The sequence below is a fragment of the Lactuca virosa genome, chromosome 8 (assembly GCF_052849685.1).
Source record: "Lactuca virosa cultivar CGN04683 chromosome 8, Lactuca_virosa_CGN04683_v6, whole genome shotgun sequence".
NCBI classification, from domain to species: domain Eukaryota; kingdom Viridiplantae; phylum Streptophyta; class Magnoliopsida; order Asterales; family Asteraceae; genus Lactuca; species Lactuca virosa.
The window spans coordinates 183,170,133-183,197,830 of NC_136433.1; the positions used below are offsets into that span (position 1 = coordinate 183,170,133).

The following is a 27,698-nucleotide window of genomic DNA, read 5'->3' on the forward strand; positions in this document are numbered from 1 at the left end:
GTATGGAATAGGTATGGTAAACATATATGGAATAGGTATGATAAACCTATATGCAATAGGTATGATAAACCTATATGGAGTAGGTATGATAAACCTGTATGGAATAGGTATGATAAACCTATATCTTCCATTCTAAATTCACTAGATATGTAAAATTATTCACCGTTTAGGAAAACGATAACTGAAATTCTTATAATTTAAAGAATTTATCATACTAGATACAGTTTCGATGTCGTGTTAGCATAATAGCTAATTTTTGAATTTATCCAAGTTTGGTTCGACCGTAAATCTACATTCTCCATATTTTATATAAATTATGTGAGAATATTTTTAATACATTTAATTTGGAATAAAGATAAAGTCTTTAAATACAATACTCAACAAGTATTTATTTCGTAAATAACGACTCTTAAGTCTTGAAGTCGATCATGTTATTTATTGCGATAAGAATAAATAACTAGTATAATGAAGTTATATTGTTATAATTAATATAAAAATATATTAATAAATTCTCAATTCATTTTTACCTAACCTTATATATATATATATATATATATATATATATATATATATATATATATATATTAAAAGTTAAATCTTATAACTTTAACTAATAATTATATAATTTCATGAATTTAGTCTTCCATCAATTATGGCAATATACTTTCATTTTATACATGGATAATAGTTTTGGTCATTATTATATCGTTCCATGCTTCCATGAGATACTTTATCTTATACATGTAAAGTCATCATTGTTGTGACTCATAATATCCACTTGTGTAATTATAGCAATCTACTTATAATCTTGTGATTTTTCTTAATAATTATATTCATATTTCACATAAAGTATAATTATATCAACTTATAACAATCTATTTTAACTTAATAGATTTGCTAGTGATTTATCACATTTTTAGATTGCTAATTCATAAACGTTTGACCAATAACAAAGTAAGATGTTATTTTGTATATAAAACTTGAAAATCATCAAACTTTAATAGACACACATATATTCTCCCCCAAATATTAAAACCGTAAAAGAGGGGCCGTAGAAACTCACATTCGATGCGTGATCTCGATCCCTATTCGCTTTTTGGTGAAGCTTTTCATGAATAACCACGAGGTCACCTTTCTTGGACTATAAAACGTTTCCGGGTTTGTTTGGTAACGTTTTAAACTAAAGGGACTTGCCTTTCAAATATTTTATATTTAAAAGAAAATGTAATTTTGTAATTTGTTTTACACAAAGGACTAAATCTGTAATAACTTATATCTAAAAGGGTTGTTTTTAAAATGTTTAAATCACTTGGGACCTGCTTTGAAAAGATTTATGTCAAGGGCTGATTTCTTGATTTAAAGTTATAATTGAAGGGACTGTTTCTGTCAATCTGGTACAAGGTTTGGCGTAAAAGGGATTTAACGGCTCATCTTCTCCATTCATTCATCCGACCAAGCAAAAGGAACGGGAAAGCCAACAAATCGGAGCTTTGGAGAACGCAATCGGCGAGGAGGGTATTATGATCGATCTCCGGTGATCTCCAGTTTCGATTAGGTCGCCTTCATCGCCTTTGTGTCCGATCGAAGAAGAAAAAAAGGAATCAAAAGCAAAAGAGTGGTTCGGTGGTGGCTGTTGTCAACAACAGTTGTGACGAAGGAGTTACCCCGACGACTTCCTCATCGTTTCTTCATCTCTGATCCGTTTGACAGCCACACACGAAGAAGGAAGAAGCAACTGTAGGGGTTTGTTTTGAGTTGTTTGATCGACAAGAAGAATGAGGGAGGAAGGGTGTGGGTTTCTCCGGCGAATCGTAGCAGCGATCAATCTCCGGCGAGTCCTCGTGCTCCTTTCTCGTCGTCGACCGCAGAAGTCAACGGAACAACAGCAACAACCATCGATGGTGGAGTGGTGTTTGGTGATTAGCTTGCTGCCGGTCGGAAATCATTAACTGGGGTGTTTAGGTGGTGCTAGACGACGGTGGAAGACAATGAAGGATGAGGAGGGCTGCCATGGCCGCCAGCTTCACAGGTTCCTTCTTCTTTTTCTTTTTGTTTGATTGATTGATAAAAGTCATTGGGGTGTTTGGGTTTTGCTGGGAAATTGATGGTAGCGAAGGGAATGGGTGTCTGGATTGGGTGTTTAAGTGTTTGATTTTTGACAGGGAAGTGAAGGAGAAGCAATGGAGGTTTGATGTTCCATTGGTTTGACTGATTTGTCAAGAACAACACCTCCAATGGAGGTATTCTTGACTGGAAACGAAAGGAAATATGGAGGTGTTTGCGTAAAGTAATTCTCAACAGGAAGGTGTTTGCGTAAAGACAGCTCAGAGTCGGCAAAAGAGTTACGCCGACAAGCGGCGTTCAGACTTGGAGTTTCAGGTAGGCGACATGGTCCTCCTGAAGGTGTCACCTTGGAAATGTGTCATTCGGTTCCGGAAGCGGGACAAGTTGGGCCCCAGGTACATCGGTACATTTAAGGTTTTGGCCCGGGTGGGTCGGGTTGCTTACCGGTTAGACCTTCCAGCAGAGCTCATCCAAATCCACAGCACTTTCCACGTTTTTCAGATGCGGAAGTGCTTAGTGGATGAGTCAGCAGTTGTACCTTTAGAGGATATTCAAGTGGATGATAGCCTGAACTACATCGAGAGACCAGTGGCTATCCTTAACATGAAGACGAAGGAGCTGTGGAAAAAAAGAGTGAAGCTGGTGAAGGTGCAGTGGCAGCACCGCAAGGGCTCGGAGTGGACCTGGGAGCCCGAGGAGGAGATGAGGGAGCACTACCCAGAGTTGTTTCCGGATGCAGCAGACTTCGAGGATGAAGTCTAATTCAAGTAGGGGTGAATTGTAATGACCGTCATTTGAGGTAATTAATTATTAAATATTTCTTAATTTATTATTGGGCTAATTATGGATAAAAGGACTATTGGAGTGGACTTAAGCAAGTGGGCCGAGAATTTGGGGCGCCCATAAGACGTACGCTGGGCGTAGCCTTGGTGTACACAGGGCGTAAAGGCAAATTGGATGCGGTGGACGCGCGCACGTACGCGCAACGTACGTGAGCAGATGCCAAAACCCTAATTTTTAGGGTTTAAGACATATAAACACCCTATTATAGCCACCCCTGGCCTCCTCACCAGCCCCTCACCCTCAGAAACCCTAAATACCCTCTCTTACTCCATTTTTGTGTGTGTTTGGCATTTTGAAGATTGGTGTGGTGAAGAAGAGCTTGGAAGAAGAAAAGAGAAGTTGGAGAATAAGAACTTGAGTATCTTGAGCTCAAGGATGTGGGATTATCTCATCTTTTGGCACTCAAAGGAGGTATAAAGCTTTTAAATTTCCTCATAAAAGCTTAGATCTAGGTTTATGGAGCTTTGGACCTTTTTAGGTCCAAAGGTTAGATTTTTATGATGCAACTTCGTTTTTAAGCTTGGGGTTGCCACCCTCAGAGCTAAATGCATTCCTTTAGCAATAAAGTTTCCATCTTTAAGGTCCATTTGTGACCATGCATGAGATCTAGCCATTTCCATGGAAGTATGTTGCTATTTTCCAAGTTTGGATTCATTTGGTGGGTTGCAAGCCACCAAGTAACCGACTTTATGGATTAAGACGTTGAAGAGGACTTGGATCTGTAGTTATAGCCTCTAGAGTTGAGTATTAAGTGCTTAATGGGAAAAGTGGTTTAACAGGGTAGTACGCTAGGAGTACCAGCCAGTATGCGCAGCGTACAAGCCACACAGCAGGTACGCGTTGCGTACAAAGGAGTACGCCCCACATACTCAACAATATTGGGCTTTTCATCTTTTGGGCCTCGGTTTGGGCCAACTATTGGACTTATCAGCTATTGGGCCTTAGTGGGCCATCATAAGTCAAATTTTGGACTAAGGACATGGTTGGGCTTAGGGAAGGCTCATTTGAGAAAATGGGCCCAATTTTCCATTAGTGGGCCTTTAGTGGGCCATTAGTGGACTTAGAAAGATTAGTTAGAATTGGGCCTTGGATATGGTCCAAAATTAGAGCAGGGGTAAAATGGTCATTTACCCTTAGAAGGATTCTCAGTTTTCTGACTAAGTATTATTGTCAGCGGAGTGTGGGCGGGGCTCGTATCTTAGAGTCAACGGAGTGTGGGCGGGGCACGTATCTCCCAGTTACCGGAGTGTGGGCGGGGCCCGTATCTCCATGAGTATGGGCGGGGCCTGTATCTCTTAGTAGCATGTTATATGTGTATGGTATGTGGTAGTTTGGGGAGACTCACTAAGCTTCGTGCTTACAGTTTCAGTTTTGGTTTCAGGTACTTCCGGTAGCAAGGGGAAGGGCTCGGGATGATTGCAACGCACACACCATATGTTTCAGTATGGGATGCTTATACTATGATATTTTGATATACATTGATATGATGTTTGAGATATTATGACATGTGTTTGGATAACTATGGTTTATTTAAATTTTAAAACGAAATTTTTGGTCTGTATTTTTGGGATGTTTCACCGACTATGTTATGAGGAGGAACTCGACGAGTTCATGAAAGAACTCGACGAGTTGGATCGAGATTTCCAGGTTTTTATGGATCATGGAACTCGACGAGTTGAGGGACCAACTCGGCTAGTTGAGTCAACCAGGATGTTGACTTTGACCGATACGTGGACTTTGACCAGAGTTGATCCTTAAAGGGGTTATGAGTATGAAAGACTAATTAAGGAGATTTTATGTGTAGGAGTTTGAGGAGAGTTAATTCCAGAATCGAGGACAGTTCTGCTACTTCACGACATTGAAGTGAGTTACCTTCCAGTAGAAGTGGGTCTAAGGCACCAATGCCGACCCACTAGTAGGAGATATAGTAGAGACGATTGTCTTTGTGATAATTGTCTGGTATGCCACTATCTGTTATGCTTTATGTGCTAGTATGCTATGATATTATGTGATAGTGGTAGGAGGGGTAGGACAGACCCTGTTACCGGTCAAAAGGACCGAAGGGGTAGGACAGCACCCTGATATGCTAGGCAATATGCGATTTATGTGTTTATGTATTAGCATGATATATGGTAGTAGTAGGGGGTGAAATAGTCCCCGATACCGGTCAAAAGGGCCGAAGGGGTAGGCCATCACCTTGATATGCTAGGCAGTTACCGGTTGTAAGAGACCGAAGGGGTAGGCCAGCATCCTGATATGCTAGGCGGTTACCGGTTGAAAGAGACCGAAGGGGTAGGTCAGCACCCGAATATGCTAGGCAGTATGTGTATTCTATGGTATGTGGTATGATGGGGGAACTCACTAAGCTTCGTGCTTACAGTTTACAGTTTTGGTTTCAGGTACCTCTTATTCGAAGGGGAAGGAGCCGACATGACTGCAGCGCATCACACACACAATTTTCCGCATATGAGATTCTTGGGATTTATACTCTGATGTTGTTTTATCATGACATGTTCTGATTATTGATACTTTGATTTTGATATAAGTTGATACTATGGTGGTTTTCAGACAAATGGTTTTATAATTATTATATTACAAATGAAATTTTTGGTCCCAAATTTTGGGATGTTACAAATATACCTTCAACTATTTGATTTTTTCTAGTTTTAAATCAAAAATTCATAATCAGTTTTCGATAATAAGTTTTCCATGTCAATAGAATTGGCCATATTAGATATGACGACTAGTTTCCTAACCTCCACAAGATATTCCTTCAACCTCGTTAAAAACCAGGACCACAATTCCACACTCAATGTTATGCTCACTATGTAGGTTAATGTATGAATTTGGTGGTTTCCATCCATGGAAACTACTAAGAACATGTTGTATAAGTAGTTCCCTTTAAGGGCGCACCAACTATTAAGATTAATGGTTGTATACAATTTTAGAAGTGCATAAATCTACATTAATACACCACAAATCACAACAAGATTAATTATATTGGAGCTACAAACAAATCAATGTTTTATTAAGAATGAATCCTAAAGATAAGCATGTCCAAACCTTAACCAACATATATGCATGTAAAAAGATTTGAAATCTGAAATAAAAGTATGAAATATGAGTCTGAAATGTAAGTCCCAAACACTTTAAGTTCAATTTGTGTTAGAAAAAAAAAATACAACCATAATGTACTTTCTAAATAGTTATTTTGAAATTTAAGTCTCAAACACTTTGCCCAATTTATGTTGGAAAAAAATACACCCATAGTATACTTTCTAGGTAGTTATTTTGAAATATCACAATCCTAAACATTTTAAGTCACAAATCTTTTCAAAAAACATATTTTCTGATATAATTATAATGTAATATCATGACATTTTAGATTTGGTGGTCATATTTACAAACAACATAAACTTTGATCCTTTCCCTTAATTTACAATATCATGTATCTTTAAACTATGATTAAATAATCAATGTTATTTCATAAGTAATAATAATTATTTGTATAACCCAATGTTACAAGTTACAACCACTTCTAAAGATAACCAAACAAGAGTTTGTCTTATTCTTGGCCCATTCTAGGCTTACACCCAAAGCCAGCCGTGAGGTTTGGTGTAGGTTATCAAAATGCCACCTCTTCCCCTAAAATGAACCCCCACGCCATTGTCACTATCATCTCGACATTAACACAATTCATCAAACCCTAGAATCGTAAAGGAAACCTAGCCCCCATAGCTTTCTTCACAGTTCACCTCCTCAAAGATCTCATCGGTAATAAATCAAATTATTCTTTGCTTTATACTCTTCGTATGCGACCTTCTAATCTCTTTCTGTACGCATTCTCTATATTATATATCACAAAAATTCCTCTACGCATAGTTTGTTGTTGTATATTTACGATTCTTTTAGTCGACGAGAATTGATTTTTCCATTTCGCGTGTTTTTCTGGTCCCAGTTTCGAAATGGTTTCAAACAGTTCATCGCAGTTCACGTACGTATATCGATGTGTTTAAGTGAAATCGTTATGGTTTGGGTTTAATCGTTGATTCAATCATTCATCGGCAATAGCTTTTCTGAACATAATAACATTAGTTAATACTCGTTGATGCGTGCTTTGATTATTTTTAGTAATTTAGATATGTTTTCAAGGTGTTGATCTCTGTTTTCTCTATCTATATTGATGCATGGTTCAATTTGCCTTTCCCTAACGAAAAATGAAATTATATGAACTAGATAAAAAGATACAAACCTCTTAATCTATCTAGATTCGTGTGTGTGTAGATGAGTCACTTATTTCGTTCTTCTACTGATTAAAATTGGTTTTGCACAGTTCACCATCGGACTTTATGCTTCCTGGAAAGAGATCAGCTGGAGGAGAGGTAGTAGTGGATGAATCATTGATCAAGAGAACTAAGATTGACAGCTTGATCTCGTCAGCCGCCACCACCACTGCTGCAGCCACCACAAGCACCGGGACTTCTTCAACTGCTGTCACCATGGGAGGAGGAAACAACCCTAATGGTACCACCAATGGTAAAATGCCCATTGGTGGTGACTCAAATCAAACAGATATTGATGAAGATCTTCATAGCAGACAGCTTGCAGTTTATGGTCGGGAGACTATGAGGCGGCTATTTGCATCTAACATTCTAGTCTCTGGGATGCAGGGCCTTGGAGCTGAAGTTGGTGAGTCTAATATACATGTTTATGTGTGTTTGTTGAGTTAATATACCATATTTATGCCACTATTTGGATGAGAGGTTATATAAATACCTGAGAACCCTTTTATCATCATTGATACATAAATAAATGAATGCTTGAAGGGAAGTAAGAATGCACACAGACATATTTAGAACAACATATTTCTATTTCTTACTAGAAGTTGCCTTGTCTATTGCTTGTTGTATTTATGCCCTGATTTGTACTTTGCAGCCAAGAATCTTATTCTTGCTGGTGTCAAGTCTGTGACATTGCATGATGAGGGAAATGTTGAGCTGTGGGATTTATCAGGCAGTTTCATTTTTACTGAAGATGATTTGGGAAAGAACAGAGCTCTTGCTTCCATCCAGAAAATGCAAGAACTTAACAATGCTGTTGCTATCTCTACTTTAACAACCGAATTAACTACAGATCAGCTATCTCAGTTTCAGGTACTCATTGTTTTTAGTTCCCTCTGTGATTTCATTTCTATATTTTTTACTTTTGTTTAATATATGTCTAGGCTATTCTGTTTTCTTCTACACATCTTACAATATCAATCTACTTACCCTTTCTTTTGCCTCAAGGGTCAATCAGATAACTGCATTGTCATCCTATCATATTCTAGAAGTTTATTTAACTTTACAATTCTTATTACAGGCTGTAGTCTTCACTGACATCAGTTTATCAAAAGCAATCGAATTCGATAACTTCTGCCATAAACACAACCCTCCAATCGCGTTCATAAAGTCCGAAGTCAGGGGTCTTTTCGGAAGTGTATTCTGCGATTTCGGCCCTAAATTCACAGTATCTGATGTAGATGGAGAGGACCCACACACAGGCATCATAGCATCCATAAGTAATGACAATCCTGCCCTCATCACAAGTGTTGATGATGAACGTCTCGAGTTCCAAGATGGGGACTTAGTCGTCTTTTCCGAAGTCGATGGGATGTCCGAATTAAACGATGGAAAGCCCCGAAAAGTCATAAATGCAAAACCGTATTCGTTTAGCATCGAAGAAGATACAACAAATTATGGAGCTTATAAGAAGGGTGGAATTGTCACTCAATTAAAACAACCAAAAGTTTTGAAGTTTAAGCCTTTGGAAGAAGCAGTTAAAGATCCCGGGGAGTTTCTTCTTAGTGATTTTTCCAAATTCGATCGCCCTCCGTTTTTGCATTTGTTGTTTCGGGGTTTGGATAAGTTTGTTTCCGATTTTGGAAGGTATCCAGGGGCAGGATCGGAAGAAGATGCGCGAAAAATGATTAATTTGGTTAATCAAATGAATGAAGAATTGAAAGATGGAAAGATTGATGAAATTGATGAGAAAATTGTTAGGAGTTTTGCCTTTGGTGCAAAGGCTGTTTTAAATCCTATGGCTGCTATGTTTGGTGGTATTGTTGGACAGGAGGTTGTGAAAGCTTGCTCAGGGAAGTTTCATCCATTACTTCAGGTTAGTTTTTTTTATCATGTTGTACTTGGGACTGGAGAAGGGCAAAATGGTCAGAAACTGAAAATAGTCCTAGATTGACTGAAAACCGGGCCAAAATGTTTTTTCAAATGTATAATAGTTTCTTATTATGTTTTATTTTATAGTATTTTGCTTTTAACTTTTACTACTATAGCATTATGCTTTGAGAAGTTTATCAGTTATAGCATGGGCTTTTGACATGAAAGTCCTTAAGTTTGTCAAATTTTGTCGGTTTAGTCCTTGTGACGATTTTTTGTTCGTTAATGTCCAAAGTTTGCCAAGTTTTTTTTTTATTTTTATTTTTTTTAATTTTTATTTTTGCCCTTGTTACGTATAATAGCATTAGGAGTTTTATGCAGAAAAGTCCCATTATTTTGGGGAATTTTTTTGATAAAGTCCTGATTTTTTTTTGAACAGAAAAGTCCCAATTATTTAATATTTTGCCCAAATTAACGAAAAAAGTCCTTATTTTTATTTTAACAGGAGATGACAGATTATTGTGTAAAATTAAATAATCAGGACTTTTTTGTAAATACTTTTTTAGGACTTCATCAAAATTTTTTCCAAAAAATGGGACTTTTCTGCATAAAACCCTAAGCATTAGCAGGTTTTCAGGGATGAAACTGACAAATTTTGACGAACTTAAGGACTTTCTTGTTAATTTTGGTAAACATACTTAGGGTAAAAACGTAATACATTTGTAAAGTTAAGGTTTTTTTTTTTGCAAATTTGATTTCATACTTAAGGTTCTTTATGCAAAGTTTTAAACTTAAGGGCAAAATTGAAAAAAACTTGGCAAACCCTAGGCATTAACACACCTAAAATCACCGCAGGGACAAAACTGTCTCATTTTGACAAACTTAATGACTTTTATGTCAAAAACCCTTATAGCATTGTCATAATTGTTGTCAAATACAGTTCCAAAGCAAGTTTCATTGCTATTAATGTCTTGATAAGAAAAAGAATCAAAAGTACAGTTGTAGACTTGGATAGATTTTTTAAAATACAAGGCCTTAGTAAGGAAAATGTTGAAAGCACAATGCTGTAATAGAAAAAAAAATTAAAGTTAGATTCTCTAATATAAACACACCTTCTTTTCTTCTGATTACAACATTATGCTTTGAAAATCTATTCAGTTATAACAATGTCATATGTTAAAGATTCTTAATTTTTTTTTTTTGTTCACAGTTCTTCTATTTCGACTCTCTCGAGTCTCTTCCCGTTGAACCCTTAGACCCCAACGACTTAAAACCCTTAAACACGCGATACGATGCTCAAATCTCAGTCTTCGGATCCAAACTCCAAAAAAAACTTGAAGAAGCCAAAGTCTTCATAGTGGGGTCCGGTGCACTCGGTTGCGAATTCCTAAAAAACCTCGCCTTAATGGGCGTCTCATGCGGCCCATCCGGAAAACTCACAATCACAGACGATGACGTCATCGAAAAAAGCAACCTCAGCCGTCAATTCCTCTTCCGCGACTGGAACATCGGTCAAGCAAAGTCAACCGTAGCCGCCACAGCCGCCACCTTAATAAACCCAAACCTTAAAATCGAAGCCCTCCAAAACCGGGCCAGCCCCGACACCGAAAATGTCTTCAATGACACCTTCTGGGAAAACCTAAGTGTTGTGGTGAACGCGCTTGATAATGTAACTGCTCGGCTTTATATCGATCAGAGGTGTTTGTATTTTCAGAAACCGCTTCTGGAATCGGGGACTTTGGGGGCGAAGTGTAACACGCAGATGGTGGTCCCGCATTTGACTGAGAATTACGGGGCGTCGCGGGACCCACCGGAGAAACAGGCGCCGATGTGTACGGTGCATTCGTTTCCGCATAATATTGACCATTGTTTGACTTGGGCGAGGTCGGAGTTTGAAGGGTTGTTGGAGAAGACGCCTGCGGAGGCGAATGCGTATTTGGGGAATCCCGGGGAGTATACTGCTGGGATGGAGAAAGCGGGGGATGCTCAGGCGAGGGATAATTTGGAACGGGTTCTTGAATGTTTGGAGAAGGAGAGATGTGAGTCGTTTGTGGATTGCATCACGTGGGCCCGCTTAAAGTATTTTTCTTATCTCTTCTCTTCTATAATCTTTCTTTATACTAGTATTATTTCCATTTTATGGTTTTTTTGATGTCGCAAAATGACCGTGTATTAGAAATTTTTTACCGAGTTTTTGTATTTTGCGAAAACGAGTCATATTTTTTGGGAAATGCCTTCATTTTCATGATATTTTTTGGCAATAAAAGTATTGGAAAAGAATTTTTTTTTTATGAAAAAAGTTGTTTTGTGAAATAACTGTTTTTTTGGGTTAATCTCATAAAGGGCTAATGTCATAAAAACCCTCAAGTTTTCAGGGTTTTGTCGGTTTTGCCCAAAGTTGAATTTTATGTCCGTTTTTACCCTAACATTTTCCAAAAAATGTTCGGTTTTACCCTTTTACCGGTGATAACAGGTTACCATTATATTAACTTCGCAAAAAAACCCTTAAGTTACAGTTTTTTTACGTTTTTACCCTTAAGTTTATAATTTTTTAACACTTTTACCCTATGTATTTTTTTTTTCATATTATACGTATTCAAGCAGAAAAATCATATTTATAAACGAAAAAAATTTAATTAAATATTGTATTTACATTTTTTAATGTTAATTCTTTATATATATATATATATATATATATATATATATATATATGTGTGTGTGTGTGTGTGTGTGTGTGTGTATGGATTTTTTTTCTTGGATAAACCATTTAAAATGTAAAAAGAAAAATTAATATGTTTTTAGAACTACAAATACGTATTTTTATGTATTTAAAAATATACATATCAATAAAAAAAACTTGTTCATTCATAAACATGTTTATATAAGTATATACATATATTTTTAGAAGTGTAAATATGTATTTTGATATATGTTTTTTTAAAGTATAAATATATTTTTAGAAATATAGATACATATTAATATATAAAAATGTAAAAATATGTATTTATACTTCTAAAAACTATATCTATAAAACACATATTCATAATTCTAAAAATATTATTTATCTTTTTAAATGGTATAACCATGCAAAAACACAAACACAAACAGACAAACAAATATATATATATATATATATATATATATATATATATATATATATATATATATATATATATATAACATTAAAAAAATATAAATACAATATTTAATTAAATATTTTTTTGTATATAAATACGATTTTTCTGCATAAATATGTATATTATGAAAAAAATATACTTAGGGTAAAAGTGTAAAAAAAATTATAAACTTAAGGGTAAAAACGCAAAAAAAATGGTAAACTTAAGGGTTTTTTTTGTGAATTTAATATAATGGTAACCTGGAAAACCTGTTATCACCGGTAAAAGGGTAAAATCGAACATTTTTTCGAAAATGTTAGGGTAAAAACGGACATAAATTTCAACTTTGGGCAAAACCGACAAAACCCTGTAAACTTGAGGGTTTTTATGACATTAACCCTCTCATAAAAGACCTTATATTTTGTGTTTTTTCTGGGGTTAATCTAAAAAAAAACCTTATATTTTATGTTTTTTTTTGGAATAAACCTCAGAATTATTTTTGGCCTGAAAAAGACCTTGAATGTTTCATTTTTTCTGAAAAAGCCCCCAACTTTGTATTTTTTTCTGAAAAAACCCTCAACCTTCTAAATGCTTCCAAATAAACCCTCAACTTTTTTAGTTTTTCTCAAAAAAACCCTCACATTTTACAATTTTTTTTGGCAACAAATGGCTAAAAGGGCCAAATCGGCAAAAATGAAAAAAATAAATTTGAGATTAAATCCGGAAAAAACACAAAATGTAAGGTATTTTTTGAGATTAATCCTTTTTTCTGGATTAAACCTCATCTTTATTTTTTTCATGAAAAAGCCCGTATATTTATTCATTTTTTTCGAAAAAACCCCTCAGCTTCTATATGTTTCCAGATAAAACCTCAACTTTTTTAGTTTTTTCTTGAAAAAAGCCTCACATTTTACAACTTTTTTTTTGGAGAAAAATGACTAAAAGGGCCAGATCGGAAAAAATAAAAAAATGCATGGTCTTTTTCACGTAAAAAATAAAGTTGAGGTTTAATCAGGAATAAAAATAATAAATATAAGGTCTTTATTTATTTCGCAAAAATGCTATACTTTTTTTGCCATTGCTGTACTGAAAAATCAAATTTTGTAAAAAGTGGGTTTTCGAAATCCAATTGCAAAACGAGTCATTTTGTGTTGATAGCTGATAATGTGGTTATTTTGTGATATCACCTTCCCGTCTTATTTCATGGTTATTTTTTAAGATTAAGCCTTACATATAATGTGTATTAATTAAGTAGAGAATTCAGGTAAAAATACACCTGATTTAACTTTTTTGCATCCAGGTTTGAAGACTACTTTGCTAACCGTGTAAAACAACTAACATTCACATTCCCTGAAGACGCGGTCAACAGCAGCGGGTCCCCATTCTGGTCCGCCCCAAAACGTTTCCCCCGCCCTCTCGACTTCTCAGTCAACGACCAAAGCCACCTCAACTTCGTAATGGCCGGTTCCATTCTCCGGGCGGAATCATACGGGATTCCGATTCCAGACTGGGTCAAATCCCCCGCCAAATGTGCTGAAGCTGTTAGCAAAGTCATCGTCCCTGATTTCGAACCCAAAAAAGGCGTCAAAATCGTAACAGACGAAAAAGCCACCAGCATGTCCACCGCTTCCATCGATGACTCAGCTGTCATAACTGACTTAATCAAGAAACTTAAATCCTGCCATCAGAAGCTTCCGGAAGGTTTCCGAATGAACCCCATTCAGTTCGAAAAGGTGCCATTATCATTCCTTGATTCCAATTCCTTCGACAGATTCAATTCTAACTATTATTTTTTTAAAAATTTATAGGATGATGACACGAATTACCACATGGATTTAATCGCGGGACTTGCGAACATGCGAGCGCGAAACTACAGCATCCCGGAAGTTGATAAACTGAAAGCGAAATTCATCGCCGGAAGAATCATCCCCGCCATAGCCACCGCCACCGCCATGGCCACCGGATTCGTCTGTCTGGAGCTTTACAAAGTCCTCTCTGGCAACCACAAAGTGGAGTCCTACCGCAACACTTTCGCCAACCTGGCACTCCCGTTGTTTTCCATGGCGGAACCGGTCCCACCGAAAGTTATCAAACATCAGGATCTGACGTGGACTGTGTGGGACAGGTGGATCCTACGTGACAACCCGACTTTACGTGAGCTTCTTCAGTGGCTTAAGAATAAAGGTCTGAATGCTTATAGTATATCGTATGGGAGTTGCTTGTTGTTTAACAGTATGTTCCCGAGGCATAAGGATCGGATGGATAAGAAGATGGTGAATTTGGCTAAGGAGGTGGCGAAGGCGGATTTGCCGAGTTATAGGAAGCATTTTGATGTGGTGGTGGCTTGTGAGGATGATGAGGATAATGATGTTGATATTCCTCAGATTTCCATTTATTTCAGGTAGAGTGTCTTGTTGTCTTGTTGGTTTTTAGTAATCTGTTGGTTGGATATGATATGTTTGGTTCGATGATGGTACTTATAAACTAGTAAAAACCGAGGGGTGTTATTGTAAGATTTGTCTTTTCTTTGGGACATGGTTCGATTTCCGATTTATCATGTTTTTTCTTTTGTTTTTAGATTTTTGGGCTTTTTGTGTTTTGTCAGTCCTGTTTGTTGTTGACACACAAACTGGGCTCGGACATGTCATGAAATAAAAAGATGAAAATTGCAGTTTTTGTCTGATGTAAAAGACAAAAACGCCCTAGCTTTCTAACTGAAAGTAACAAATGATGAAACGTAACCATTGGTCTTGCTAAGCCAGGACAATATTTTGATATATTTGTATAGATTCAAATACCTATATGAAGCCCGCTTGATTTTGCACTATAAATGTTAGGTTAATTGTTGATTTTGCTCCCCAAACAACTCTCAAACTACATTACTACATTACTAGTCTTGCAACTTCTGGATGGAGTTGACATGGGTTGGGGTGTTTTTGTGGGAAGAACCAGCAGTACCTTACGGAGCGTGTTCCATCTTTAAAAAATTAAACATCGGCTACTTGTAAGTTGTGTTTGTATACTTGTATTAAAATGTGCGGGTTCAAATGGATGATTTTTCAAGTATTTAGGTGTGAGAGGTGAAATGGCACCTAGGTGGGTTAGGACTTAGGAGGGGACCCTAAGTTGACCATAATTTCTTATTTTTTAGGGATCATTATTTAAATGACTATTATGAATGAATGCTAAGACGATATTATTATTATTATTATTTTTTTAAATAATCATTTTGTACGGAATAGAAGATTCTATAGTATCATTTTGAACTCCAAACTGTAATAAAAAAGTTTTATTATTATTATTTATATTTTTCGTTGTCAATTTAATGTTGAAAAATCCAATTGTTGATTTTTAATAATATTTTTTTTTTGAATATATTAATTAAACTAGTAAACACACACCGACCATCTTACATCTAACTATCATTTTATTATCACACCAACATTCACCTAATATTTTATGAATTCATTATATTCTCTACATACCACAATATTCATTATCTCTTTATACCTGTTAAAATCATAACACATTTCACAACAAAATCCCTTCATTATCTCGAATACCTCATAACGATAACTCTCTGAAAATGTCTTAGGACTAGTTGAAATTCATTTTCAAATCTAGCCATCCTTTAACCTCCACCAATGCGCTCAAGTCATGGAGTGAATCTATGAGGATGATGGTAGATGCCAAACAAAAAACAAATGAAGAACTAAAAGCAGAATCTAAACAAGTCGAAGAATAAAGAAAGGATATTATAGGAGTTACTAAAAAAAAGGAAAAAAATGGGACAATTGACACGTAAAAAGAGACCCATGTCATTGAGTGTTGGTTATTAACAACCCAACTTAACCGTGAGATTGTAGAGTTGAGTTTTGGGAAATTATGGAGAAAATGAATTGAGTGAAAACATAGATTGATTGAGAGAAAAAAAAAATAAAAAAATTCCCCAATGATTATCCATAATTTCAGTTAAAAAAGGAAGATAAATGGTTTTGTGTGTATGATCATTTCTGTTGAAGACTGAAGACTGTGCATGTTTTTATGTTTTGTTTTAGACTTATTTGATAGTTGTGTGGTGTGTTAAACAAACTAAAACGTTTGTATAAACATGTGTTAAACCAAGATAAGTTTTGGGTTCGAAACATACATTGTTTCGATTATGGAGAATAAGACATTGGAGTCATTTTGTGTGGAATAGGACATTGGAGTATCATTTCGAATTCCGGACTGTAATAAAAAGTTATATTATTATTATTATTATTTTATTTTTTATTTTTTTGGGTTTCTTTTTCGTTGTGAATTTAATATTGAAAATCCAATCCTTGATTTTTAATGACACAATTTTCTAATACAATCTATACTATAGTTTATAAATGCATTATTTGAAAGTTGTGTGGTGTGTTAAACAAACTAAAACGTTTGTATAAACATGTGTAGAACCAAGATAAGTTTTGCAAATGAACATAATTTATGTCACATGCGAACCACGTTCTTTCAAAGTCCCCAAAGATGCCCCTCAAAAGTCCATCAACAATCGCTTGACGAAAAAAAGTGATCAATTGATATAGAATCATCATTTGTGCTATGTAGGGTGATGATACTGTCATCCATGAAATTGTCCAAAGGGAAGGGACTTACATAGGTAGATACTCTCCGCCTCATCTGCATCTAGGGAGACCTCAACCAAAATGAAGGGTAAATATGTTGTTTCATACCCCTTAAGTGTACTGGTGGTGGGGTATGGGAAGCTAACCGAGGAACCTCTATGATGTTGGGTAAAGGTGCATCATAACATGCAATATCTTCCTGTATGGTACCCTGCTGCATGGATCCATCAACATATCCCTATAACAAGTAATGGGTTAGTAATTGTTAAATGGTTAAGATTGTTGTAAACAATTAATATTATAATTGTACCTCAACATCCTGGGGTACCATGCTGTATGGGTGCAACATCACCCTACAATAAATACTTAAATAGAAAATTTTATTGTTAAATGATCAATAATACTGTAAACACAAAATATAAGAAATATACCTATGCACCACATGCGGAACCCGTATTGACATATCCTATGTGTTATCCTGCAATCTGGGTGTACCACAAACAACCACAATGAATAATGCCACACCATTCTTCCAAGTTGCATTTGTGTGTTATAGTCTCGCTATATCCTTAATGCACCATCACAAAAACCAGCGAAAGTCTAAAATATAAAATCATTATCGATGTAGATGCGGTACAGTCACGCTGGACCCTTCCCATGATTAGAAAAACAACCTGAAAAACATTTAACTTTAAAACGTAAGCACAAATCTTAATGATTTCCCCAAGATACCATGTACATCACTGCAACAAGTAACAACTATGTATATCTATATCGGGCCTGTGGACTTTCATCATCATCCATCGGACATGCAGGCTCACGGAACGAAACCATTATTGACATCATCCAATCAAACTTGTAGGCTCATGACACGACACCTATATCACCATCATTTGACTGGCTTATAGGCTCACGACACAACACCAATATCACCATCACCCCCACACAAGGCATGTAAACATACAAGCAAACAAGCAAGACCCCAACTAGTCTAGCTAAGCATACAATCATATTAAAGTATTATACATGCATCCTACACACATCCATCCAATAATGATATAAGTAACATAGTGAGAAAATTCACATGAATCAGAAGAGCTGATACCACACACTCACACGAGTACTCAAACAAATCAACTACACACACCACCTAGGACACAGAAAGGTTAAACCCCAGTCTACAAATCGAACCCTATAAGTTTGACCAAAAGTCAAACATGTCAAAAAGTCAACAGTCAACTGGTCAAAGTCCAATCAATAGGTCAAAAGTCAACGGTCAATGGTTGCTACATCGCAACAATGGTCGCGCTGCGAGCACATGAAGACAAAACAATCACGATGTGTAACATATGGAACCCTAAGGTACTAAATTCATTCATTGTTGCATTTTGAGGGTCCTCATGATATGAGATCTTGGGGGTCACGTCGTGAGTGACCATTGACCCGTTGACCCACATCTTTGGAGTCTCACGACGTGAGAGATAAGGTCTCACGAATTGAGCGTGGCTTAATGACCCAAACCCTAATGTAACATCCCAAAAATACAACCCAAAAATTTCGTTTTCAAAACGTTATTAAAGCCATCAACTATCCAAAATCATAAGTAAGATCATAATCATGTATCATAAACATCATAGTATCTGTCTCAAATCAAATCTCATATCCAAATATCAGAGTCTAGCTCCCAGGCTGAAGACTGTGGTGTGTGCCATGCGATCATCCCGAGCCCTTCCCAGTGCTAGTGGAAGTACCTGAAACCAAAACTGAAAACAGTAAGCACAAAGCTTAGTGAGTCTCCCCAATCTACCACATACCATCTACACATAGCATGCAACTAGGAGATACGGGCCTCGCCCATACTCGTGGAGATACGGGCCTCGCCCACACTCGTGGAGATACAGGCCTCGCCCACACTCCGCTAACTGGGAGATACGGGTCCCGCCCACACTCCGCTATCTAGGAGATACGGGCCTCGCCCACACTCTACTGTCTCTGAGGTATGGGCCTCGCCCACACTCCACTATCTCTGAGGTACGGGCCTCGCCCATGCTCAGCTACTTCGAGTTACGGGCCTCGCCCACATTCGACTATGATGAGGTACGGGCCTCGCCCACACTCAATTACTAAACCCAACATACAAGTATCACACAGACAACATGTAAAGCTAATCTACTGCTCATACATCATATTTAACTACTACTATGAGATACGGGCCTCGCCCACGCTCTGCTAGGATAGGATACGGGCCCCACCCACACTCAGCTACTATCATATCACACTACGGGCCGGCCTTGGTGCCGTAGACCCGTTCCTACTGAAGGAGAACTCACCTCGTATAACTGGCTGCTGATATCCCGAGTGAGAAATCCCTGTCCGCTGCTCCGACGACTCCCCGACTACAATCACATAACATTCTGAATCAACTGATGATTCCTCATGGAGTAAATGACCAATTTACCCCCTGGTCAAAGTCAAAGTCCTAATCAGAGTCAACTTCCAGGTTGACTCTACTCGCCGAGTCCTACTATGGACTCGCCGAGCTCCCTAACTCACAATTCTCTAACTCGCGACTCGACTCGCCGAGTCGGGGCGTAGACTCGTCGAGTCCTTCTACTTTCAGATCCTTGTTCTAACTCACTGAGTCCTCTTCCACTCACTTATTCAACTCACAACTCTTAAATCGGAGAAATCGGGAGTTTGCACTCCTACTCGCCGAGTCCAATGAACGACTCGTCGAGTCCTATGCATGTCTTCACTGAACAGTTGATTCTAATTGATTCCAGTGCATCAAATTCATAGATCTGAGCTTCTAGGGACGATATAACACGTAAAGTTGCCAACTTTACGTACATGCATAGAGGTATGAAGCTAAAACACCAAAATAAGCTAGAAATGGGAACCTAGGGTTTGGAACAAGGCCTTGATTTGCATAAAGGTAGCTACTTTGAGCTCCTGGAGCTCAATGATGCCCAGATCTATAGTTCACTACCCTAAGGGAGCTCCAATCTCGAGTTTGGACCTTGAAATGTCCCAAAATGGCAAAACAAGCATATATGAAGATCTACTAGGAAAATGAACAAGGTAGAGGCTTTATTACCAGATGAAGTAGCAAATGGAAGCTAGCTTGAGGATCTCCTTCTTCTCCTTTGCACCTTCTCTCTTTCCTTCTCTTCTACACTTCCAATAATACACCAAAACACTCAAAATCAAGAAGGAATCACTCAAACTCACCAATGGAGGGTAGGGTTTTGAGGGGGAAACGCTCTAAGGATGCTGGAGGCTGGGATGGGGGCTATAAGGACGTTTAAATAGGGTACAAACCCCAAGGATTAGGGTTTCATCCAGACTGGCCTACTCGTCGAGTCCAGGCGCGGACTCGCCTAGTAGATCACTTAAAACCCGCATCCAATCTGGCATCTACTCGACGAGTTAGGGCTACTACTCGCCGAGTAGCTCTTTATAAAAGACATTTAATACGTACCAGGAACGGGGCGTTACAATTCTCCCCCACTTATCTTAGACTTCGTACTCGAAGTCTGCTGTCTCTGGAAACAACTCTGGGTAGTGCTCCCTCATCTCTTCCTCGGGCTCCCACGTCCACTCCGAACCCTTGCGGTGTTGCCACTGCACCTTAACTAACTCTACTGCCTTGTTCCTCAACTCTTTCACCTTGCGATCTAGAATCGCCACTGGTCTCTCGATATAGTTCAAGCTATCGTCAACCTGAATGTCCTCCAGGGGTACCACTGCTGAATCATCCACTAAGCACTTTCGCAACTGAGAAACATGGAACGTGCTGTGGATCTGGCTGAGCTCTGCTGGAAGATCTAACCGATAAGCAATCCGAACCACCCGGGCCAAAACCCTAAACGGACCAATGAATCTGGGGCCCAGCTTGCCCCTCTTCCGAAATCTGATAACACCCTTCCAGGGTGACACTTTCAAGAGGACCATATCGCCCACCTGAAACTCCAAGTCCGAACGCCTCCTGTCGGCGTAACTCTTCTGCCGACTCTGCACAGTCTGCAGTCTGCTACGGACCTGCTGGATCAACTCTGTGGTCTTGAGCACCACCTCAGTGCTCCCGATGACCCTCTGACCGACCTCGCCCCAACAAATCGGGGTCCTACACTTCCTCCCGTAAAGCATCTCGAAAGGAGAGCAGTCAATACTAGCGTGGTAACTGTTGTTATACAAAAATTCCTCTAATGGAAGATACGTATCCCAACTGCCACCAAAATCTAGAACACATGCCCGCAGCATGTCCTCGAGAGTCTGAATCGTCCTCTCGCTCTGCCCGTCCTTCTGAGGGTGGAAAGCGGTGCTGAAGTGAAGACAAGTCCCCATCTCGTCATGAAACCGCTTCCAAAACCTGGAAGTGAACCGGACGTCTCGATCTGATACTACTGATACAGGCACTCCATGCCGTGCCACTACCTCGCGCACATAAATATCGACTAGCTTCTCGGCCGATATGCTCTCCTGTATCGGTATGAAATACGCGCTCTTGGTTAGCCGATCCACTATGACCCAAATCGAATCAACTCCACGTGCGGTCCTGGGAAGCTTAGTGATGAAATCCATAGTGATATCCTCCTATTTCCACACGGGAATGTCTAACGGCTGCATCTTGCCGTGGGGTCTCTGAAGATCCGCCTTGACCTTCCTGTAGGTCAGGCATCTCTCCACGTACGAAGCTACGTCCCGCTTCATGCATGGCCACCAATAGTCGGGTCGAAGATCTCTGTACATCTTCGTCGCCCCTGGGTGAATGGAGAACCGAGACTTGTGAACCTCGTCCATCAACACCTGCCGTACTCCGCCCCAGTACGGTACCCATATTCTCCCATGAAGGGTCAATAATCCTCGACTGTCATAGTCAAAGGAAGCTACTCGACCCACAATCCTCTCACACTTATGCCTCTCCTCCTTCAGGCCCTCAACCTGTGCCTCTCTGATCTGCTCCAACAATGGAGTAATCATTGTCATCCTCAGACATACATCCCTGATCGGGGCTGCTACCGCCTTGCGGCTCAGGGCGTCAACCACTACGTTGGCCTTGCCCGGATGATAAAGGATCTCACAGTTATAATCCTTTACCACGTCTAACTATCGGCGCTGCCTCATGTTCAGATTCGGCTGATCCATGAGGTACCTCAAACTCTTGTGATCCGTGTAAACGATACAGCGGACCCCATAGAGGTAATGTCTCTAAATCTTGAGGGCGAACACCACTGCCCCCAGCTCTAAATCGTGCGTCGGATAGTTAGCCTTGTGAGGCTTCAACTGTCTAGAAGCATAAGCTATCACATGCCCTCGCTGCATCAACACTGCTCCCATACCTGTGATCGAAGCATCACAGTAAACTACAAAATCCTCTACTCCCTCTGGCAGGGTAAGAATCGGCGCCTCGCATAATCTCTGTCTAAGGGTCTCAAATGCTGCCTGCTGCTCAGGCCCCCAGCGGAACACCACCGACTTCTTGGTCAGTCGGGTGAGTGGAACTGCTATCTTGGAGAAATCGTGGATGAATCTCCTATAGTACCCTGCCAATCCTAGGAAGCTCCGAATCTCAGATGGAGACCTCGGGACCTCCCACTGCATCACGACCTCTATCTTGGCCGAATCTACTAGTATACCCTTTTGGTTGACGAGGTGTCCAAGGAACTGTACCTCTCGCAACCAGAACTCGCACTTGGAGAACTTTGCGAAAAGTTTCTCCCTCCTCAGTGTCTCTAGCACCTCCTTCAGGTGCTCCTCGTGCTGCTCCTGGGTCTTGGAATAAACCAAGATGTCATCAATGAACACTATCACTGACCGATCCAACATCGGTCTGCATACGCGATTCATGAGATCCATGAATGCGGCTGGAGCGTTGGTGAGCCCAAACGACATCACCACAAACTCATAATGATCATAGCGGGTCCTAAAAGCAGTCTTCTGCACATCATCATCTCTGACCCGCATCTGGTGATATCCGGACCGTAGATCAATCTTGGAAAACCAAGATGCCCCCTGCAGCTGATCGAACAAATCATCTATCCTCGGGAGTGGGTAAAGGTTCTTCACCGTTACCTTATTCAGCTCCCGGTAATCAATACACATACGGTACGAACCGTCCTTCTTCTTCACAAACAGGATCGGGGCTCCCCATGGCGAACTACTCGGTCTGATAAAACCCTTGTCTAGTAGCTCCTGCAGCTGCGTAGACAACTCCTGCATCTCAGGAGGAGCCAACCGATACGGTGCCTTGGCTATCAGAGTCGCACCAGGAACCAGATCAATCCTAAACTCAACCTGTCTCTCCGGGGGTATCCCCGGTAAATCCTCTGGGAATACGTCCTGGTACTCTCGCACTACTGGTATATCATCAACTGTCGCCTTACCCTTTTCCCGGGTATCCATAACATAGGCGACGTATCCTGCGCATCCCTGCTGGAAATAGCGCCTCGCTCTCACTGCTGAGCAAAGAATCGGTCCGCGCTGTGGCCTCTCGCCCTGAATCACTAACTCTCCCCCATTAGGAGTGCGAACCCTCACCAACTGGCGCTCACAGTCAATGACTGCCCCGTTTGGGCTCAACCAATCCATACCTACTATAACTTTATTCCCTTGTAAGGGAATAGGAACCAAATCCACCATGAACTGCTCGTCATACAACCGTAATGTACATCCCCTATGGACTCTCGCGACCCTGACGGTCCTGTCATCGGCTATCTCAACATCAAGTGGACAATCCAGCTCCCCTGGAGCTCTGCTAAATCGCTTGCTAAATACGAGCGAAACGAATGATCGGGTAGCCGCCGAATCAAACAACACCGTAGCTGAAATGCCGTTCACTAAGAACGACCCCGTCACCACATCAGGAGTCGCTCGCGCCTCCTCTGCTGTCAGCTGAAAGGCTCTACTCTTCGCCACTGACGCCTCGGTCCGACCCTGACGGCCGTCTGTAATCCTCAATGTAGCAGGGGCAGGTGTGACATCCCCTAATTTCTCGGCCAGAAAAGACCGATTTAATTTATGCTTTTTAAAATAAAATCAGAGAAATCTTTTTAAAAGATGTTGCGGAATTGGTCCCCAAAACAAAACATGATAAAAGTTTATCAAAACCTTTCTTTAAGAAATGTATAGTTTCATTTCATATCAAAACCTCGGGATGTCATGTTCCGATACAGATCAAAAGCATAAACAAGACATTATAAGCCTTTCAACAGTTATTTACAACTACTGGCCTATAATCCAAAAATCTCTCATCGTCCTCCGACTATGCTCGGGGTCCACTACCTGTAACATAAAAAGCTGAGTGGGTCAGGCTCGGGAGCCTGGTGAGCATATAATGTTTTCAACCCACAATAATAATAAACTTATTAAGTTCACCAATCAACAATAACCCTGATTACCCATTCCCGTTGTCCTCACTTTACGTCCCTAAACACCTATCACAAGGGACCTAGCCTAAGGAATATCATCGGGATGGACACTACTGCTAAGGGGTTTCCTCAGCCATACATGTCCTAAAGGCAACCATGAGGGGGATTGGAGTACGCCAGCGAATATTTATTTCAACAACACCTACAAGTTGCGAACCTGCTAGTGTGCCACTAGACTGTCTAGAAAAGTCCGTGGTCGTCATCTATACTCCGTTAGACGACTTCGCCAATAACAACAACAACAACACCGATACCGACACCGATGCCTCTCACCATTTTAACACACACCGACTATTTTGTCTACCCATGTTCTACCCAACATATTTGTAGATAAAATACATATACAGTTTAAAACTTGTATAAAACATCTGTTCAACAGTCACCTCAAATAAACAATTAATATATTTACACATAACACGTATTTTAAGGTGAATACTTCATATCTATGTGTAAAGTGAAAGTAACTACACACTCACATGATTTGATGATAATCGGGCAGCAATTCGTTTCCTAAAACGTTCGTTTCTAATAAAACCGGGAGTTTTATTTAGAAACCGGGCTCTGCGAAGGTCGGGCTTCGAAACCGAAAAGATAAATTTTCCGGGCTTCTCGGGCTCTTCGTGGCGTATTCCGGGGGTTATAATTGATACCGGGGCTTTGGGGGAAGTTAGCATGAAACAAATATGAGTTTAGGGGCTAAAATTGACACTTTTCCAAAATATACCCGGGAGGTCTCGCACCCTCCTATTTATAGGGGCCGAAGCTCCTGATCCGACGGTTGAGAAGCCTCCAAGTGGCGCAGATCCGAGGGCTCGCAGCACCTGCTCACACATAGGCTCGCACGTGGCTGCGTATGCGAAGTGGATGCTGGCAGCTCCTGATTGGACCGAGGTCTAGTCCGAAGTAGGGTGGGTTCGTGGCTCATTGCGAGGCTCGGATGCACGAGGGAAGGGGCACGCGTCACGCTTCTACTGGACCGCTTTGGATCAGCTCTCCGGTTCAGATGACTCAGCAACATTTCGGACATGTGGCTCGCATGACTCACCAATTTTGGACACGTGACACTCATACAGCGAAGGTGACGTGGCCGAAGCCACCTATGTGAAATTTATCGGTTTTCGCGCCAAAACTTCTAAAATCCATAACTTTCGCATACGAGCTCCGTTTTTGACGTTCTTTATATGCACGCGTAGGTAAAATTACGCTCTACAACTTTCGTTTAGACTTCGTCGGCTAATTTTGAATTTAATTTTTATATTATTATTTTTAACAGACCGGGACAGGAAATCCGTTAAAAATTCACAACTTCTTCATCTGACGTCCGTTTTCGTCTGTCTTTTTACCGTTGTGCTAGTAATGACGAGACCTTCGATTCTCGTTTAAGTCGTGTCGGCTAAAAATCACTCGATCAAAAATTCGAGTTTTTTGCTGTCTACTGCTAAGCTGAAACTTCGAAAAATCATAACTTCCTCATACGAAGTCAGATTTGGGCGTTCTTTTTATACCTACTCTCGGTTTAACGAACACTACGAGTTTCGTTTAGATCACTAAGGCTAAGAAGTAGTTTATCAAAAACTCACTTTTTACGAGATTCAGCACCGTGCCGGTTTTGTCGTGAAACTTCGACATGTCATAACTTCTTCGTTATAACTCGGATTTCGGTATTCTTTATATATCCGTAATCCTTGTCACGACCAGTACAACTTTCTTAATAGATATCGACTTTATCTAATATTTATTTTCGACGCTCAGTTTTATTCTTAATTAATTAACTTCTAGTAATTAAGCATAAAACACATAAAACACATAATATTCACATAATTCCTTTTCATTTGTTCAAAATGAGTTACAAAGGTTAACCTAGACTATCACCCTAATATTAATGTCTAGGCTAGAAACACGAGTGTTACAATTCTCCCCCCCCTTAGGATGATTCCGTCCCCGGAATCACATATCACCAAACAACTGCGGGTAGCGACTCATCATGTCACTCTCCGTTTCCCAGGTGAGATTTGGTCCATTCGTATGTTTCCAGCGCACAAGCACTAAATCAACCATCTTGCGTCGCAACTTCATAGTCTTACGGTCAACGATTGCCTCAGGTTCTTCGATCAACCTCTTGTTTTCATCCAACCTTAATTCAGAAATAGGAATTATGTCGGGCACATCTCCCGTGAACTTTCTCAAATAACACACATGAAAGATGTTATGAATACCCTCCAGTTCTTCTGGCAATTCTAGCTTGTAAGCTTGATTCCCGATCCTCTGAAGAACTTTAAATGGTCCAATAAACCTTGGACTCAATTTTCCCCTTTTACTAAATCTTATAAGTCCCTTCCACGGCGAGACTTTAAGTAAAACCAAATCTCCAACTTCGAAGGATATCGGTTGTCTTTTCTTGTCAGCATAACTCTTTTGTCGATCTTGAGTAGCTAACATCCTCTCCCTAATTATTTTCAACTTTTTAGCAGTCTGATGGACTATTTCAGGTCCCATAAACTGCTTTTCCCCAGCTTCCAGCCAACATGATGGCGTTCGACACTTTTCTCCATACAAAGCGTGATAAGGTGCCATCTTGATGCTTGAGTGGAAACTATTATTATAGGAAAATTCTACTAGAGGTAAGTGTTCATCCCAGTTAGCTTGGAATTCTAGGGTACATGCTCTCAACATATCCTCTAATGTTTGAATCGTCCGTTCGCTCTGACCATCAGTTTGTGGATGGTAATCTGTACTCAAACACAACTTGGTACCCAATTCCTCTTGTAGACTCCTCCAAAACCTTGAGGTAAAACGGCTGTCACGATCGGATACAATCCTTAACGGAACACCGTGAAGCCTCACAATTTCCTTCACGTAAGAATTCACAAGTTTATCCATAGACCATTTCTCTTTGGCTGCTATGAAATGCGCACTCTTAGTGAAGCGATCAACGACCACCCAAATCATGTCGTGACCGTTCTTTGTTGTGGGCAGTTTAGTCACAAAATCCATGGTAATATCTTCCCATTTACCCATGGGTACAGGCAAAGGTTCTAAACTCCCATACGGTTTCTGATGTTGTGCCTTAACCCTAGCACAAGTTACACACTCGACCACGTACTTAGCAACATCGAGCTTCATTGTCGGCCACCAGTAATAGGGTTTTAGGTCCCTATACATTTTCGTACTGCCGGGATGAATCGAGTACATGGTCTTGTGAGCTTCTTCCATCAGAAGATCTCTTACTCCTCCCGTCTTAGGTACCCAAATCCTATCTTTGAATACCTTCAGTCATTGACCGTTTGTATCAAACACCAACGTTTTGCCCAAACGTTCCTCCTTCCGGTCAATTTTCTCTAAAGCTTCCTCTTGAGCTTTCTTTATACTTTCCACAATTGTAGAGACAACTTCAATTCTCAACGCTCTTGGCCTTTTCTTTTCAAGATTTACCTTCCGACTGAGAGCATCAGCAACAACATTTGCTTTACCAGGGTGGTAAAG

The 27,698-nt window shown here is 39.7% G+C and overlaps 1 protein-coding gene and 1 long non-coding RNA gene across 10 annotated transcripts; both read left to right on the plus strand.

Annotated features, from left to right (window-relative positions):
• Nucleotides 1-1,456: 1,456 nt before the first annotated feature.
• On the plus strand, nucleotides 1,457-5,480 carry LOC145132533 (uncharacterized). Of its 8 annotated transcripts, XR_013718122.1 has the most exons (8): nucleotides 1,457-2,029; nucleotides 2,163-2,863; nucleotides 3,206-3,318; nucleotides 3,687-3,740; nucleotides 4,082-4,226; nucleotides 4,289-4,349; nucleotides 4,712-4,770; nucleotides 5,307-5,480. It is a non-coding gene; the product is annotated as an uncharacterized LOC145132533 (long non-coding RNA). The 8 variants fall into 8 exon arrangements; XR_013718121.1 differs by lacking the exon at nucleotides 4,082-4,226; XR_013718119.1 differs by having other exon boundaries at nucleotides 4,289-5,480.
• Nucleotides 5,481-6,493: 1,013 nt separating this feature from the next.
• Nucleotides 6,494-14,752, plus strand: LOC145132522 (ubiquitin-activating enzyme E1 1-like). Of its 2 annotated transcripts, none has more exons than XM_079067326.1 (7): nucleotides 6,494-6,681; nucleotides 7,241-7,596; nucleotides 7,843-8,060; nucleotides 8,269-9,063; nucleotides 10,270-11,138; nucleotides 13,476-13,908; nucleotides 13,984-14,752. In XM_079067326.1, the coding sequence occupies exons 2-7, from the start codon at nucleotides 7,257-7,259 to the stop codon at nucleotides 14,578-14,580; spliced, it is 3,252 nt and encodes a 1,083-aa protein (XP_078923452.1). In that variant the 5' UTR covers nucleotides 6,494-6,681; nucleotides 7,241-7,256; the 3' UTR covers nucleotides 14,581-14,752. The 2 variants fall into 2 exon arrangements, with proteins under 2 accessions (XP_078923452.1, XP_078923450.1); XM_079067324.1 differs by lacking the exon at nucleotides 6,494-6,681 and adding an exon at nucleotides 6,783-6,901.
• The last annotated feature ends 12,946 nt before the right edge of the window (nucleotides 14,753-27,698 follow it).

Bases quoted from the DNA above. Each gene is read 5' to 3' on its own strand.
- LOC145132522 (XM_079067324.1), top strand. From the start codon at position 6,873: ATGGTTTCAAACAGTTCATCGCAGTTCAC. The intron at 7,597-7,842 runs GTGAGTCTAATA...TGTACTTTGCAG, and splicing joins GGGCCTTGGAGCTGAAGTTG to CCAAGAATCTTATTCTTGCT. The intron at 11,139-13,475 runs GTATTTTTCTTA...TTTTGCATCCAG, and splicing joins ATCACGTGGGCCCGCTTAAA to GTTTGAAGACTACTTTGCTA.